This window comes from Phyllostomus discolor, chromosome 12 (assembly GCF_004126475.2).
Source record: "Phyllostomus discolor isolate MPI-MPIP mPhyDis1 chromosome 12, mPhyDis1.pri.v3, whole genome shotgun sequence".
Classification (NCBI taxonomy): Eukaryota; Metazoa; Chordata; class Mammalia; order Chiroptera; family Phyllostomidae; genus Phyllostomus; species Phyllostomus discolor.
In genome coordinates, this window is record NC_040914.2 from 40,421,908 (window position 1) to 40,440,248 (window position 18,341).

The following is an 18,341-nucleotide window of genomic DNA, read 5'->3' on the forward strand; positions in this document are numbered from 1 at the left end:
CATAATGGTTTCCGACGCACGTGTGTGGGATGAACGCATGAATAATTAAATGAAAGGAAATTAAAACTGGATCCTTTTCTCCTCTTTAATCAGTTTCTACCTTAATAGTTTTTCTCTTTTTGTTTTTTCCTTTTTAATCTCATCTTTCCATTTCCTTTCTTCTTTTCCTTTTCTTTGCTCATAATTCCTAGTTAACTGATACATTATATTCATTAACTAATGAATCTGGTTTTTTTACAAGTTACACAACTTTGCACAGACTTGCTTTTACCTTTTACCTCCTCCCCTCTTCTCGGAAAGAAGAGCAATTATTGGGGGTGCAGGAGGCCGACCTAGAAACATCAGTGTTAATCATAGACACCATTGCAGGGACTTTGTGTCCTACTGTGAGCAGTCTTTGGGTCCACTTTCAAAGAGCCAGAGTCCTGCCATGATATTATGGTTCATACTAAGAAATACGTATTTTGTTCATTCCAGTTTATGGCCCAGAGCTCCTGCACCTTTGCTCTTTCCCAAGTGATGAGAGCTATAAAAGCATCTTTTGTTACGTTAGTAAGGGGACTTTGGGACAGCCCCTGGGGACAGAAGGGGGCTGGTTTCCAGGATAACCAGGGACGCGAATGGTTCGAGGGCGGGAACTTTCAGGCACCCACTCTTCCCCGCCCCGCCCCCCCAGCTTGAGCTCTCCCACTAGGTCCAGTTGTACCCCCTTATTCTCAGGTTTGCTTCCTGCGATTTCAGTTACCCACAGTCAACTCTGATTTGAAAATATTAAATGCGAAACTCCAGAAGTAAAAAAAAAAAAAAAAAAAAAGCGTTTTACACTGCGCGCCATTTTGAGGAGCGTGAGATCTCGCGATACCCACTCCGCCGCCTGGCGCGTGACAGCCCCCGCGGTCCAGCGTGTGCACGCTGTACGCCGGTCTAGGCGGTAGACACTTCCTGGTCGTGCGTCACGTGGTAGCCCGCTGGCTCATCAGGCGACTGGTGCGTGCGTAACTCAGGACCTGCGTGCAAGTGATACTTGTTTTTACTTGATAATGGCCTCGAACTACAAAGGTGGTGATGGTGGCCGTACCAGTCTGTGGAAGGCAAGCTGGAAAGTGCTTCCTTTACGTGAAAAGGTAAAAGTGCTCCATTTAATGGCGACAGAAAAAGTCGCACGCTGAGGTCGCTGAGATCTGTGTTGAGAACGAGTCTTCTGTAGGTGAAATAAGATATTTCGAGAGAGAGTACATTAGCATAACGTATACATTGTCATACTGTTTTATTATTAGTTATTGTTAATTTCTTTCTGTGCCTAATTTATAAATTGAACTTTACCATAAGTATGTACGTATAGAAAAAATAGTATATGTATGTTTTGGCACTATGCACAATTTTAGGCATCCACTGGGGGTCTTGAAACGTATCCCCCATGGATAAGGCGACTACTATAATGAAACCTCCTCAGAAATCCCAAAGGTCGGGGTTCAGAGAGCTTCTGGGTGAGTGCACAGCAGAAGCTGTGCGGACGGTGCTGTGCTGGGGAGGGCTTCGCACCAGCTCTGTCCCGTGCATCTCTTGCGTCTGCCTGTTCCTGAGTTACATCTTTTCATTAGAAACTGCTCATGTAGCAAGGAACGTGTTTCTCTGGGTTCTGCGAGCTGCTCAAGTGAGTAGTAGAACCCGATGGGGATGCTGTGAGAGCCTTCCATCGGCAGCCAGCTGGTGGGAAGTCCAGTTAACAACCTGGAGTTGTGACTGGAGCCTGCAGTTCGGGGGCAGGGGTTGCAGTCTTGGAGGACCAAGCCCTTCATGAGTGGGTAAAGAACCCACATGTGTGCACGCACACACACTGGAATATTATTGAGCCACGAGAAAGAAGGAAATCCTGCCATTTGTGACCACGTGAATGGGACTGGAGGGCATTATGCTAAGTGAGATAAGTCAGACAGAGAAAGATGAATATTGTGTGATAGCACTTCTATTTTGCAGGAATCCCATAGAATATCTACATAATAAGATTTGGTACTTCCCCTAGGTTACTCTTGACAAAATAAAAATTCTTCCTTATCAGTTGGGGACGTTTTTTTCCATCAGAACACTTTATTGGATTTCTGTTTCTGCTCTCAGCCCTGCACTTAAAAAGAATCTAAACCGGAGTTGTCCAGCCCGTAGCCAATGGGCTGCATGTGGCCCAAGATGGCTATGAATGCGGCCCAAAACAAAATCATACATTTATTTAAAATATTAGAGTTTTTTGTGATTACGTGTTTTAGTGTATTTAATGTGTGACCCACGGTAACTCTTCTTCCAGTGTGGCCCAGGCATGCCAAAAAGTTGGACGCCCCCGAACCTACTGAAATAATAGAACTGTGCTGCCTTCAACCCAAAAGCCCCCTTTCCTTTGCTGTTTCTGCATAAATCATCAACGCTTATTCTTTTGCCCATCTTACTGCTACAGAAGGGGTCCTCAGGGGCAGGGTACTGAAGGTGAAATAAGGAGGCAGAGTGCCTGGGACCCTCATCTCAGTAAGCTCCCTCACGGACATTGTTTAGGGAGTGCCCTTCCAGATATTTTTTTCAAAAAAATTTATTTATTTATTTTAGAGAGAGAAACATTGGTCTTGTTTCACTCGGTTGTGCATTCATTGGTTGTTTCTGGTATGTGCCCTGAGTAGGCATCAAATCTGTCACCTTGGCACCTTGGGGTGGTGCTCCAACCAACTGGGTTGGAGCTACCCGGCCAGGGCCTCCCTTCGGCCATTTGTTGTCACAGGAAGTCTTTCTCAATGGAAGGGAGCTCACAGTCCTGTCATTTCAACGTGCACCCCCGACTGTGCCGCCTCCCTCCTTCTGCATTTCGAATGAAAGGGCGTGTGTTCTCCTTGCAGAGCTCCTCTGACAGGGCATCCATCCTGACCATCCTCCAGGTGCTCGGAGACCTGCTGTCTGTGGGTGAGTAGGCAATGCCATCGTCCCTCCTGTGCTGGGCATGGGGGTGTGGGGGCGTGGGGCTGTGGTGAAGCCCAGGAATCTGGGTGGCCTGGGGTTTTGCTCAAGTTTTTCTGTGAGACAGAATCACCCACCCATCTTTTTTTTTTTTTCACTGAGGTTGATGAGTGCAGGTGTAAATGGGGCTGGTTGTACTTCGAGCTCTTCAGTCTTGTTGCACACCCTACGGTGACCCAAATGTAGGAGGAAATTAGCTCCGGGTGGTTGTTCTATGGCATTTCCTCTCTGAGTCCGAGGAGCTCCAGGCATCTGCAGCTCTTCTCAGCCCTCAGCAGTTTGACCTCTCTCTTCCCGCTGCTTCCCTCGCTGTGGCCTGTTTTAGACCCGGGTATTGGCAGCTCCTACCATGTGTCACTGGAGACAGAAACATGAGGCAGGAGCTGGACCTAGCAGTTGGTAAGCCATCAGGTTTTCAGAGATAAGATGACAGAGTCGGCTATGTTGGAATCACCCGAGTTAAATGGGGCAGGCCTGTGTGAGCTCATGTCCATGTGAGAGTCCTGGAAAACACAGCTTTTTGGATGTTCCAACAGTCACTCAGTTTCCATTCCCTGTGTGCCAGCTGCATTGCATTAGGAAGAAATATCAACACCAAACATCCATCCCTAAATGAACGACACTCCAAAGCCTCAGAACCTCAGGCTACAGTTCCAGGAGGAAGGATCCATTCACAGGGAGGTGTTCCCATAGTGTGTGCTGCCCCCCAATGGCGGGGTGACTTCCCTGCAGTCTTCTGAGTGGGGTGCCCTCCTGTCTTGGAATAGTGCTGCGTTTAATTGGTCCGGTGGGATCTGGAACTCTTAGAATGAAACCTTGCAGTTCTCCTTTGGATCCAGGCGCTGAGTATTGTTCCATTACTAGAGGGGCTGCTTTTCATTAGGGTGAAAAACCAGACGGTCTTCTTTGCTGGTAATGTCCCACCCTGTGGGCCACCACGGTTGGGGTGACCAGGCCCAGTGCACAGAGAATCACCCAGGACCCCTTCCAACTTGAAGTGTAATCACTGCTTTCGAGCTTCACCTGGGACAATGTGTGTGTGTGTGTGTGTGTGTGTGTGTGTGTTGGGAGGGGGGGTCCCTGTTCAAAACTCTTCTTAGGTACAAAGATCAATATACTTCATCCGAGCCCCAGACTTAGATGAGATAATTGGACATTTGTCTCTCAAAGGATTACTCCAGTTGTTTCCATCTTTTTCCTGCCGTCAGTTACTGAACTGTACACCGACAATAATATTGTTCTAGATAAGCTGTCATCCCAATCCCTGTTCCAGATAATTCAAACCTACAGCAGGGGGATACTGTATTTCCTCTTCTGTTAAAGTGCATGATTATACATAAGCCCATGTGCATGTTTATGTACACGCAGACACAGATGCATCGGTACATTGACGACTCCATAGATCCTTAGGAAAGTGGATTCTAGGTTTCCTTTTTGACAGGGGCTACAGGTCAATACACCTAGGTACTTAAGTATTCTATTGTTTCTACATCTCATCCTCCCCCACCCCGGCCCCTGACCTAATAGCACGACTCTAACACAAGTCGATTCAAGAACTACACAGCTTTGGTGTTTGGGGTGAAACGAATCAATCCTTGCGCTGCTTCTAGCTGCAGGGAAATGAGAGTGGTTTTGGATGGCTCAGCTCTCCCTCTTTCCCCGTAGGCACAGATAGGAGGATCCGCTACATGATCAGCAAGGGGGGCAGCGAAGCCCTTCTGCAGACCCTGGTGAACACAGCAAGGACTGCGTCCCCCGACTATGACATCCTCCTGCCCCTCTTCCGACTGCTGGCCAAAGTCGGCCTGCGAGGTACCCACACCCCCAGACCTGAAGGTGGCGGGACGGCACTGCTGTGTTTGTTCCTGTGACAGTTTGGGAAGCTCTTGTGGAAAAGTGCAGGGAGGAAGCAGCAGGAAGGTCCTAGACACCTGAGGGTGACGGCAGGAATCCCAGAGTGGCCAAGACAGATAGGGGGCCCTCTCTCACGGAGCTTGTGTTCAACTGGGGGGGGGTGTAGAAGGTAAACAAGAATTAACCAGCTGATGGCTGTAAGGGAAAGGGGTGATGTGGCCCTACGGGGTGCGGCTGGGGAGGGGTGACATTGGAGCACAGACCTAAGGGATGAGAAGTCAGCAAAGCAAAGAGTGGGCCAAGTGAACTCTTGGAAAACACCGCAAAGATATGCTACATACCCTCATCATAAATAACATCAGCTCGGAGGTCAGATCTGGGGTTCGTACCTGGCCCTGACGCTTAGTACTTGACCTTGGACAAGTTAAACTTTCTGAGCCATGGGGTCCTCGTCTACAAAGCGGAGGCATCTGTGCTTAGTTCCGGGGTTGCTGTTAGGGCGGAGAGAGGTTCTGTCTGTCTCGTGTTGAGCACGTGGGTGGAGGGGCCTGGCAAATGAGTCCCGTAGGTCTCACAGGGAAAGGGAGGAGAGACGCAGCAGGGCTGCAGTTTTCAGGAGATAGACCTGGATGCCATTCTTCTCATAATCCCCTCAACACAGCTTCCGTCGCCAGGGAAGTGTAGCCCTTGACACTGATGATCAGGTTGCCGGGGCCTGACCCACAAGGCCCGAGCCGACAGGAGGCTGTGTGCTCCCGGGGTCGGGGGCAGAGAGGTCTCTCTTCCCGGTGCGAGGGGTGGGGTGGGTCTGATGAGTTTGGCCTGGGTCTCTGTGCTGTTGTCCTGTGGTCCAGAGCCACATGTTGATAAACCAGGTTTAGGGTACTTCCTCCGTTTTACACATTGTCACTCGGGATGAATCTGATACTGATTGTACTCTTGCAAAAACAGATACGACTCTTCGAGCCTTGTAGTTTGGAAAGGGTATCAACAAATGTGAGAGGGCCAGGAACATATCGAAGAATAAAAGGGATTTTCCCCTTATTTCTGTTCTTATTCACTATTTACTGAAGTAATGATGCCTAGCTCACAAACTAAATATCAGGTTATGTGGATCAATAATTTAGAGAAGTTTGGGGAGTATACGTTATTTTCTTAGAATTGTGTTCTCACTTTTTATTGTAAAATTATCATATAGAACGATGACCTCATCTACCTATTACTTAGGTCTAATCACTGTTCACATTTTGTTATATTTTCTTTATTTTTATTTGAAATGTTTTAGGGAAAATTATAGATGGCATTTTGCTCTTAAATACTTTGCAAGTTCATTTCTTTGAAAAAAGACATTTTCCTATGTATTCACAACACCACGATTTCAAATCTAACAAAAATAGCAATGAATGAATAATTCAGACTCATTTCAGTTTCTCCAAATGTTCCCAACAATGTCTTTTACAGACGTGTTCAAAGAATAATCCAATCTTTGTCCATGCACTGTATTTAAATGTCATGTAACTTACACATCCTTAACTCTAGAAATATCTTAAAGGAAGGAGTTTATACCCTACTGAACTCATTCATGTCTGAGGACAGCCTGAAACATCCTTCACAAAAGGGTTGCGAGTCAGACAACCCACAAAACTTCATGTAAATGTTAATAACGGACCGTACGTGTACCCTGAACTAGCTTTCCTGAGCTACCTGCTTCCAGTGGGGACATACTTAGTAGCATTTTACTAGATCTGAGACGTCTCATCAGCTATGATTACCTTCTTCCTGCCATCGTCTTTGCGTTTCTGTCCCCCACACATTGTACAGCCTTCAGAACTAATGTGCAACACATCTGAGATGGACTGATCTGTGTTCACAGATAGAAAGTTTGGGCAGAAGGCACTGGAGTTGGAAGCACTGGATGTGACATTGATCCTGGCCAGGAAAAACCTGTCCCGCAGCCAGAACCTCCTGCACTGTCTCTGGGCTCTGCGTGTGTTTGCTTCTAGTGGTAAGCGATTCAGCTGTGGCCTCCTGGGTGGTGGTGGGGGCTTCCGAACCGGGGCTGGGACACCTGGAAGCCACTTGGGGGTGCGGTTGGAAGGAGGGTGTGAGTAGAGAGCATACGTGGTCCTAAAAAGATTAACCGTGTGGAACCTCATGTTCTGGCAGCGAGAAGTTTTTTTCTTCATCTCCTGTACAGCTAGGTAGAGCTCTTGGGCCTGTTCCTAAAGTTAGATGTCAGGATGTTTTCCCCTGTGAACCACGTGTGAGTGCCCTAGGTCTCTCTGTTAGTACTACAAGGTGAAAAAGACCTGTGGCAGGAGAGGGCAGGCTTTATTCAGCCCTTATCGTAGGCACAGCCCTGGGCGATGCGTCGCACCTGTCAAGAATGACCCTCTCGTCACAAGGCTCCCCACCACGTCCCTGAGGCTATTCAGGGATCACAATATCCTTTACCACATTTCGTCTCCTGGTGCGTCTCAACATAGTCCTTAAGGTAACCAGATATATCACCGCCCGTGAAACATCCTCATATGCCGTCCGCTGATTTGGATTATTTCTGATCGTCATAACAACCCTATATTTAGACTTACCACTCTACGGCCAAGAAAAACAATGAAGCTGAGAAGAGTGAAGCGATTGCTTGAGTTTATACAGATGAGTCACAGCGGCTGAGTTTCTGACGCCAAACTCATGTTTATTCTACTCTCCAAGTGGAGACAGTTCTCATTAGTAGAGTAGATACCATACCTCCTATCTCACATGCAACGAGCACAGACTTTTAGTTCACCTTTCTAAGCCCCTTTCCTGCAGACGGAAAGGGACAATTATTTAGATGTAATGCGCTCCAGAGGAAGGACTGTGGGCTTAGATCCAGCAAGACCTCTGTCTGACTCTGATTTCATCGCCTGAGGGCGGTACGGCAGGGGCACTTAACGTGCTCAACCTGAACGTGTTGTCCCCCCGGAAAGGCGTAGTAGTCACAAGAGCTCACAGACGTGGTAGGTGGGGAGAGTGAGAGAATGTTCACAGGCGCGCTTGTCACATGGTGGCTGCCCAGGGAGCATTCGTTTCCCTTCCCTGCCCTGTTCTTTTCCTAGTCCTTTGAAATGATGGGAGGGACACACACACGGGGAGTGCAGGGGGCGCCTGTCCTCCCTGACTGTGCAGAACGGCTAAAATAGTAGGTTCCCAGTTCATCTGTTAATTCTGTGAACAAGCACGGAGAACCCATGATGAGAACTTATTTGTAGGGACTGACGAGATAGATTCCTGACTCCATGTTCACCGACAGAGCTTCTGCTTTGACTCATACATGTCACGTGTTATGTGTTGCACTCACTTGTGCAGAAAATCGGCACATTTGGGAGGGGCTGAGCGGCTCTGTCCAGACCCGTCTCTAGTGAGGGAAACTGGAAGGGAGGAGCTGTGGCTTAGGCTGAAGGACGGCTCTCGTTCATGAGTAGCCAGAAGGGGTGCCTCCCCCACTTGGGGCTTGCCAGCAACAATTTCAAGCACCTCATTTTGTTTTCCTAAGGAACAATTAGGCTGAATGACGTGTCTTCCTCATTATGCGTACTGGTTGTAGAGATCCGGAAGAGTGCCTTCAGCGGGGAGCTCGGACAGATGCTGCGATTTGCCTGTGGGTGTGAGGAGGTGGCCACGTGTCTCATGTTCTAAGACTGCATGTACTGTACCCACGAGCTGCTTCATCAGAGATTTTAAAAATCACACTACCAGGCCCTATGCATTGACTGTACTGATGAGAGGCAAGCAGAGTTCATAAAGCCTACGATGGCTGTCTCTTTGGTGAATTGTTAGTCACCGTTGAATGTTCCAGCAAGCTTTCTAAACAGCTCCTATCTGCAGAAGGAATTGGCTGGAAGCAGAGCGGGTCTGTGACAGCCAGTGAAGCCTTTGGCAGCTCTCAGACGGCCAACGGGGATATTTATAGAGCTGTCAGAGGTCTGACCTTGGGCAGGCATCCAGCAGGGAAGGCTCAGTGAAGATTTCTTATTGTTATCCTCCCCCTGTTCCAAGTCTAATGTCTTCTGTGTTAGAAGTTCTGCTCCTAGCACTCTTCTCCTCCTTCACTCTGCTTAATACCAGCATGCTGCTGAATTCTGTGCCAGGAGGTTGCTCTAGCACGTGCTCCCGATTTGGAAATGGTGGCCGTGAGAATAGAAGGCAGGCAGGCAGGACGGAGATGTCCAGTCCCCGAGTTCTGATCCAGGGAGTCGCCGCCTGCATCAGCCTGGGGAGGGATGTGTGCACGGAGGACATGCCAGGACACACGTTCCTTGTAGAGCCGAGACATCCGCCTCAGGCTCTCTCGGAGATGACTTCGGTCAGAGCCTTCGAATTGCCACATATCCTCCTTTCCCGAGGCTCGGAGCGAGCCAGTACAAGCCTCCCTCGTTCTCTCTGCCTCTCCACGACCCCCTTGTTCCTGCTTGTGTTCCTTGGAACCAGGCTGGCTCTGTGTTACCGGACCAGTGCGGTGGAGGAAAGAGAATACCTTAGGTGGAGAGTCATACCTTAGAAGATAACCTTCTTCCTTTGTCACAGTGAAACTTTTGCCTCCTGCCAAACCAATTCAATTCTGTATCCTGTAGATTCCTTTTTTAAAATTTTTATTTTGTTGACATGGCCAGGGCCCTCCTAAAGTGAGCTATGTGGCATGGGGTACTGGGGATGTTGCAGGGACATGAGGGAATCATTGGGGGTGAAAGTGACATCCAAAGAGTTTGTGTCCAAGCCAGTGGGATGACCTTTGAGTGTGCCTGTGTGCATGTATGTGTGCATGCACACACATGTGTTTGTATGTGTGCACACATGCCGATATATCTACATGCCTGTGTGGGCGTGTGCATGTGTGCGTGCACACCTGTGCGTGTGTGCATGTATGTATCTTACGGGAAGTTGGTGGGTGGTGAAACAACTTGAATTGAAGTCATTGCCAGGAACACAAAGGTCTACTTACAGAAAAATCTTCTGTTCAGCAATTGCCTTGACTACACTGATTCAGTGGGGAAGTGCAAGGGACCATCAGAGAATGAGAAGTATAATGTGATGGCTCGGACCCCCTTTGGGAAGAGGGTAGTGTGAGAAGATAATGCGGGCTATGTAGGCGAGCTTTATTTCTCGCCAGGGATGAAAAGACCAGAGAGTTTCTCTGCTTTCAAGCCGCCTTTGTTCAGGAAGCTGAGGCACCTCCCCTCCCCTGTCTCTTAGGTTCACTCGGTCGTGCTGAGAAAAGTGCCTGGTTCAGATAGCTCAGTAACCGCTGTGCTTTTGTCCTCCCCAGTCACCACGGGAGCCATGCTGGGGATTAACGGGGCAATGGAGCTGCTTTTCAAGGTCATCGCCCCTTACACCAGGAAGCGTACCCGAATCATCAGGTACGGAGCGCTCCAGTGAGCACTTTTGCCGTTTGTGGGTGATGGCCGCAGAGGTGGAGGGGGTGGGGCAGCCGCCTGGTGTATGTGCTCGCGGCGCCTCCCGCGCTCCTGGGCGACGACTTCCCCACCTTGCGGATGTCGTCCAGGGACTTCGTTTCACCGATCGTGAGTTGCGCACCCCCCCCCCCATGTGTCGTGTCTTCTAATCCTCGCAACAACCCAGAGTGGGCATATCGCTATCCTCATTTTCACACGAGGAAACGCAGATGTGGGAAGAGCCTCATCCGCGGTCACGACGCTACGAAAGGCAGAGCTGGGGTTTGCATCCACATCTTCCCGACTTCAAGGCCTAGGCTTCCTGCCTGAAGGCTCTGGTTCTTGTCTCACAGCAGCTCTGCCACCGTGAGCGTAGTCCTTAAAAGACGGTCCAGAAATGACAGGGAAAGGTGACATTCCTCAGGGGCCAGCCAGTTACATTTCTGGGCCTCGGAGCCGTCCATCACGGCTGTGGGCTGGTTTTCAGATGTGTTTTATGAGTGGAAAATGAAACTCGACCATTCTCTCTGGCGTGCTAGAGTGGAGTGAATCACCGACTTAAAAAGGGAGATGGTTAGACATGAAGGCGTTAGAGAGATTTGGAACCATTAGGAGCCATCATTTCTGGGAGTGACTCAGCAAGGACCTTGAAAGAATATTAGAAACGATTCAGCCAATTTTCAAGATGTATGGGGTCGCTCGGCAGAGTAGCATTTCCATGCCCAGCTATGATAGTCTCTGCAACCAGGCATCCATCTCAGGCTCCTGTTCCCCCCGCATATTCGTCTCTTGGGGTCACCACAGTAATGCCATTATCATCCATTCTCACCTGCGGCTCTCTACACCGGCATTTCCTAGAGTGAAATATATCTCAGCAAAAAAAAAAAAAATCCTCATTGCACATATTGAGAAGTACTAGGTGAGACAAAGTTCAGTCGATGTCTTTGCTGTGAGACTTCTCAAAGCCCTCGTCAAGCCAGCCTGCACCCTGAGCATCCGAGGTGGGCCCACAGTGCGCCCTGTTCTCAGGCTGATTTGGCCAGGGAACTGTTTCTGGGTGGAGGCTGCCCTTTCTTGGGAGTCAGCGTTCCACGTACCTCATTTCAGAAGCCCCCTGTCCAAGGGCAAATGTCTTGCACATCGGGGTTCCACTAAATTCTACCGAGTCATCTTCATCTAGTTAGGACAGCACCTCGGAGGCCTAGCAACAGACTCAGCAACAACCACAAAGAACTAACTCGCGACTGTCCTGTAGTTGTACGTCGTTCCCCTCTTAAACGTCCGTCTTTGTCCCTGGGGAGAGGTCTGACTTGGCTCTGGATACGCGTCTGGTTTTTATCGTCGCACGTGGGTCTTCACTGCTGACCTCTGCAGTCTCCCCCTGTCCCTCGGCCGCCAGGCCATGAACCTTTAACCCTGTTCCCGCGGCCTCTCCTGACCTGCCGCTGTTTCCGTTCACCTGTTTGGCAGCTCGGGAACGTGTGGTCGCTTCCCCTGCCTTCTGCAAAAAATCTCCAGGGCGTCTGCTGGGCCCCTCCCTGTGCGCGTCTTGTTCGGTCACCTCTTCTCCGCCCGCTTGGGCGCTGTGCCGCTCTCCTGGAGGCGCTCCCGGCTGAGCTGGGCACCAGACCCCTTCCTTCTGGGGCCCTCTTGCCTTTTGTTGTCGTCTGTGTGAGAGGCGTCCAAGCCTGTAGAACACTTTCATGAGTTTATCTGGGCCAAACTGACAGCAGTTGCCGGGAAGCAAAGTCTCAATGGGTTGAGAATGTGCCCCAGAGAATGGCAGTTTGCAACTTATTTTCGACAGGAGAATGGAAGGAGACAGAAGGAGGGTTACATGAAATCCACTGGTGTGAGGTTAGGGGTGGGGGAAGGCAGATCGGGGAAATCTCTGGGGCTGGATAGAAAGGAAACAGAGACACGTACTTCCTTTCCATGGGTGGGTGCAGGGTGGTTAACAGTGACCATCCACAGCACGTGGAGGAGGCACGTGGGGAGCAAGATAACCATGAGGGGCTCGGTGGTCTCGTATTCTGGTGGGAGACTGGGCTCTTAGGGGTTGGAAAAGGAGAGTCCTCTGCCATTTCCAAGGTGTGCTGTCGTAGAGGCAAAAATACATGGACAGGCTCACTTGAGGTAAAGATTGACCTTTGCCCGGGAAGCTGCAGACCGAGGACTTGACTGCTCACTACACCTCACGTTTGTTAGGGATTTTCATGTTCAGACCATCCTGCGTGGTTGCTTTTGGTCTCCAAGTTCGTAGGGCTGCCACACAGGCCTCCCCTGAGGTTGTCGGGGGTAGTACGTGGCCCCTTTTTCGTCCACATTGTCTTCCCCATTCAGGCAGCAGACGGGAGTAAAGGAGAAAGCACAGAAATCCACGTCTCAGAGAGTCAAGCTTGTCACTTTATTGCTCTTCCTCTCTGGCAAGGGGAGTTGAATTCCCCCACAGATGTGACCCAGGTGCCCCAGGGAGGTGGGAAAGTGGCACCAGGGACGTTTCCAGCGACAAAAGGCACCTCCAGAGACCTCAGTCATATTTCTGCATTTCTTTCCTTTTTTTCCTGTAGAATTTGGGCAACACAATCCCCGCTCCCCACTTTTTGTTTTTTTAAAGAATGTTCATAAAAACTTTATTTCCGATATTAAAAAAACTGGAAACAACCTCAATGGTCACCAAATGAATGGATACACAAACTGTGGTGTATCTGTAAAGTAAAAACTGATCAGCAATGAAAAGGATAAGCCACTGGCACGAGCCACAGTATAGATGGATCCCTAACACGCTGCTCCGGGTGGACGGGAATGAGATAGACTAGCATGCGTGTTCTGCGTTCCCCCGCGGGTGAAGTTCTGCATCAGGCAAAGTGAGTTTGCAGTGGCAGAGAACAGATCAGTGGTGGCCAGTGCCCGGGGTGGGGGTAGCTTCCCCGCCCTGAGCCCAGTGACAAACTGAAACAAACCCCCTGTGGAAGAGAGGTTTGTCACCACCCATGACAACGGAGCCGTCACTGTGCTGGCATTTATGTGTGCCCTGCCCGGCGCTGAACTCTGAGCATGCCTTATCTCGTGATTCTCTCCTCTGTGAGGCAGGCGCTGTTGCTGTCCCCAGTTTCACAGGAAAAAAAAAAACATTGAAGGTGAAAGAAGTTAAGTAACGTGCTAGCATCTAAGTCGAAGAGCTGGAATTTAAACCCTGTCTGATGCAGGAGCCTTAGCTCTTAAACCACCACCCGAGTGTCTTACACAATCTATTCCCAGCATTTTATTTCTAAACCACCATACGTAAGACAATCGTAAGCTGTTCAAGTTTGTTTAAATTTCTGTTGCTGTCTAAATGGGCTCCTAGTCCTGGAACAATTTGCTTAAGGATAGAAGAGCCTTTCTACTCAACTGAATGGCTGTTTCCTCTCAAAGGCTAAATAAATGTGTGTTCCCTCTGCTTTTCACTTCTCTCCCAGAGCTGCCTTGTTTTCTACCTTACCCTCAACCCCAGCAGCAAGATACGAACAAAGGTGTTAAAATCAGAAGGCCTGTCCTGTAGCCGTCTTTCTAGATCACCGTCAAAGTGGGAATAGCAAGTCCTAACTCCTAGGTTGGTTGCAGGGGTTAAGAAACAAGGTGTAAAATGTTGTGACCTTTGATGTGCATAATACCGTTAATTGTTCTTAGTACAAACGCTACTGGAGCCTTGGCCGCCTGCTTTAGGTGAGGCAGCCGAGCTGGGGGAGAATGTGAAGGTGGGATGTTCCGGCCAGTGCTCACCTTCTTCCCGGAACCCCGTCCCCAAGGAGTAACTAAGGTGCACCCAGGGGGTTCTCCTGAGCTCCACCCGGGTGCCGGAACCAGTGGGTTTGAAGGGTCTCTGGGAAGGGGATGCGGTCCCCTGTCAGGAGACACGGACAGCCCTCCGGAGGGCCGCCCTCCGTGGGCAGCGGGCTGCGGGCGCTGTTCCGGGACGCGTGTGTAGGAAGCAATGCCCGGTGTGTGCTACTGTTTCTGCCCTGCCCTGGGGATTAGGCCTGCCCCACTTCCCCGGCACAGGCCTAAAATTAGCCCTGCAGCTGTTCCCAACGGAGCCCTGTCTCCAGATCGTACTCAGGGCAAGATTTACGGCAGAGGTGCACGCCACACGCCTCCCGGAGGGAAGGGGCACGCAGAGCAATGTCACTGACCCTCCGTGGCCTCGTGCCGGCCTCACTCCCAGCGAGGCGCTGGCCCCGGCCTCCCTCACGCCCCACATTCCCACCGTGCTGGCAGCGTCACTGGCGTGCGTTGCGGTTGGCTTGCACCTGCTTCCTCATGACCATCACCTTTGTCTGAGCCGTTTGGGTGGGACTGCCGCGCTTCCTTCAGAGCACTCACGGACGCGTCCCCTCTCTGTCCATCCTCATCGTTTGTCCCTCCTCTCATCGCCCTTTCCGGCTCATTCCGCCCACGTGCGGCGGGCCCTGTGCTCCCCAGTTCTTGCCTCAGCGGCTCCCGCTCCTGAGGAAGGGCTCTGCTGCCTGATTGGTCCATGCTCTCCCTGCTCTTCAGGCCCCACCCAGTGGCGCCTGCTCCGCCCACCAGACAGGAGTCTTCCCTCCTGTGTGCTCCCCCAGCGCTGTGTTCGCCTTTCCCATTAACGGCATCGGATTCAGCTCTGTGCTACGTTGGCCTGAGTGTCCTGAGTGTCCCCTCTCCCTCTAAATTCTCACTGTTCTGAGGATGGAAATCAAGTTGTATTTCTGTTTCTGTTCTCCATCGGGCTTACCCAAGGGCCTGTATGGTCGGCTTAATTCAATTGAGTAAATATTTTTTTGTGAATAAGCTCTCTAATGATGAAGAAAAGTCGCCCTGACCGGTGTGGCCCCGTTGGTGGGGCATCGTCCCGCAAAGCGGAAGGTCACCAGTTTGGGTTTGATTCCTGGTCAGGGCACGTGCCTGGGTTGCGTGTTTGGTTCCCCAGCTGGGGCACGTACAAGAAGCCACTGATCAATATTTCTCTCTCACACTGATGTTCCCTCTATTTCTCCCTCCTGCTTTCTCTAAAAATAAGTAAAATCTTTAAAAAAAAGAAAGAAAAAAGAAGCTAGCATTTGCCGAGTGGATGCTGCAGTAGGCCCTTCATTTTGACGATCTTGTCCTTTCTCGATCCTCTGCTGACTGCAGACGTGGGGCTCCGTGACGTCTGAACATGTGTGGGAAATGATGTCAGGGGCTTGCCAAGAACTCTCTTGCGAGTGAGGGTCTCAGGTGCCTCTGGGAACTCATTCCGAGAGCAGAGTCTCACTTGCTGCAGGGGAGGAGCAATGTGGACCCTTCCGTCTCTTATTTACTGGTGTTTGGGGAACTGGCAAGATTGGTCGCAGGGAAAGATCTGGGTTTGGGGGCTGCCAGGGGCAACATTCATGTCAACACTTTGTTTGCTGTTGGAGACGGGCTTCCAGTATTTGGTTTGGTGACCGGTTCAGCTGGGGCTCTGGAAGTTTAGGGAGGGGGGAGCTTTTTATAGAACGAGGGGAGGAGAAATGATACTGGGCCAAGGTGAGCTAGCGCTCGGTAGCTGGTTGCACTGTAGACAAGTTTGTTTATCGCCACTACAACTGTCTTTGTTCCCATCGCTAAGGAAATTTATGGAGACAAAGATGGATGGCTTGTCTGTGACTCCCTCATCTTGTGACCTTAGGGAAGCTGTGTTTGTTTTGTGTCTCAGCACCTCCTGTTGGAGCGGTGCCCTTGTTCTCTCATTTCTAGGAGGGGCCCGAGGATTTTGGTGATAGTAACAGCCATGCCCACTGTCTGTCTCCCTGACCGTGTCCACCTCCCTGCGGAGCCTGTTGGATCCTCACACTGTAATTCTTCACCCAGCCCTTGGAAGCTGGGTTCCTGCCGTGATCATTCGTGTATCACCCAGGACTTCAGACCCTGCTTGCTGGCCTTCAGAAACATCAGACTCAGTCAGCAATGACGGAGGGGCTGTTATTCCTAGCTGGGGCTGGCCCTTAAACACCTTCGTATTCCCTGACATTGCGCCCCTCACAGGGAGAATGCAGGACTGCCTGCAAGCTAAGATGGCACCTCTGTGCCTCACCTTGGTCCTTTCTGCGGCTTTCCCGAGGCCACCAGAGGTCAGGAAGCATGTCGTTCAGGACCTTGCCGAGGAGGGATCTCCAGGGTTCTCGCCCCCCAGTGTCCTCTCAGGTTTTCAGCAGGATCCTCATGCTGTGATTTCTACTGTTTTGGGTCAGGGGCTTCTGGGGGTCTGGGTTACTATGGGGCGTGGAGCTGGAGGCCGTGTGCTCCCCTGGGTTTAAACACCTGGCAGCGGGCGGAGATGGATCTGTTGGGTCTAAGTAAGCCTCATAAGCAAATTCTTCAGCTTAGTCTCCCGTTGTCTGTCCCAGCAGCTCCTTGAGCTTAGAATAGTGGTAGATGACCTTCTCCTCTCCAAGCCCTGAGGGCAGCTCTGCCAGCCGAGCTTTGCCTAAGTGCGGGATTACTGGGCCTGGCTTCCCTGGCAGCTCTTTACAGTGATTCCATCTTCAATTTACAAGCTATAAACAATGTCTTGCTCCTTCTTTCCCTCCCTCCAATTTGCTGTGTTTTCCCAGAGCCAGACCTTCTGGGCTTTTTCCAACCATCGCTCCGTTCTCCTTCCTCTGACTCCAGTAGCTGACAGATGAGTGGAGACTCAAGCAAAGCTAATGGGTTCCCCGAGATCGTGAGCGATTGGATGACTCAGCTGCTTTGTCACTGAGACAAAGAAGCAGATTTTCCCCTTTCTCAGAATAGCTTCCGAATCCCTCCCTGGGCATTCATTTTCCCCTCCTCTCCCTCATTAATGGCTTTGTGACTTTGCTGCTCTCTGTTCAGTATAATTAGACTCCGTGAGCTCCGGGGCACGGGCTCACATTGGGGATTCAGAGGCTGTGTGCTCCAGATCACTTGGTCTCAAATACCTTGGAACAGGAACAGAAACATTCCAGCCCAGCTGCCCAAGTGCTGACACTGGGAGTGTACAACACAGGCTCAGCTTACTGACAGTGATTAGTGTGTTTGCCACCTGACTCCGAGCTTGTAGCCGATGGCGGAATGAATAGTTTCCTACATGTATTAAACCTTGGCAACAAGGTTTGTTGGTTTAAATCCCTTTCATCTTCCTGGGAAGCCAGTGATCTCTCCCTGATTAGAGCCAGCCGTAGATATTTGAGTCACAGGATCTAAAAGTGGAAGTTCCTTAGGGGTCTGCTGGTCCAGCTTCTTCATCTTACGATGAGGTCACTGAAACCCAGCGAGGTCAGACCAAGCCTTCCGTCCTAATTTCGAGACATTTGTTTCTCTCAGTTGCTCTACCAGATGATGCAGAATGAGCATGCCCTGAGCTAGGATGTTTAACATTTACTGGACAACGCTCTCTGTGCTGCTTGGGTGCCGGGCGTGGGGGCTCGAAGACAGAGGAGGTGCTGCGCCCTGTCCTCACGCTGCTGACAGCTTACGGCAGCAGTAACAGCGCCGGACGGTGGGAAGGCCCGTTCGGACCCAGTGCTGGGCTCGTAAAACGGGCCGGTGTCCCGTTCCGTGGAAATGTCCTCACGAATGCCTGTGTCCGGGGAGGCCCTCAAAGCTGAGCCGGGAGGGCTTCTGCTCTGGGCCTGGGGCCTCCGGAGGCCCCCACTGAGGAGCGATTTGCTTGAAATGCACACAGTTCTCTTCTGTTGGCCGAATGGGCTGGGGCTGGCCGTGCCATCTAGACGGGGCTTCTGGCTCTTGTTTCTCCCACTTTGGGGTGCCCTCTGGCCTCCTGCCACCTGATCGAGGTGGGCCAGACGCCTCAAGGAGGGAGAGGAGGGAGAGGAGTGCTGCATCTCATGAGGACAAGGTTGTCTCGGGACCCCATGGCCAGGGCCTGGTCCCAGGAAGATGGCCAGGCGGTCGGGTCGCTGCTGCTGTCTGGTGCGCACTTTCCTCCTGAGCACAGCGTGAGCCGGGGCAGACAGGGTGTGGCTGCCGTGCGGATTTTTAGCCAGTTGTTTGTACAGACAGAGGCTCCAGAAACACCCAAACAAAACGTCC

The 18,341-nt window shown here is 50.9% G+C and overlaps 1 protein-coding gene across 1 annotated transcript in view; it reads left to right on the forward strand.

The window, feature by feature from the left end:
- AGBL1 (ATP/GTP binding protein like 1) overlaps nucleotides 1–18,341 on the forward strand; it is a 161,018-nt gene that overhangs the window by 3,638 nt on the left and 139,039 nt on the right. Inside the window, exons 2-6 of the mRNA XM_036013551.1 lie at nucleotides 889–987; nucleotides 2,877–2,940; nucleotides 4,660–4,806; nucleotides 6,722–6,853; nucleotides 10,154–10,247. Coding sequence (XP_035869444.1) covers nucleotides 889–987; nucleotides 2,877–2,940; nucleotides 4,660–4,806; nucleotides 6,722–6,853; nucleotides 10,154–10,247 — 536 coding nt within the window. The remainder of the gene's footprint in view (nucleotides 1–888; nucleotides 988–2,876; nucleotides 2,941–4,659; nucleotides 4,807–6,721; nucleotides 6,854–10,153; nucleotides 10,248–18,341) is intronic.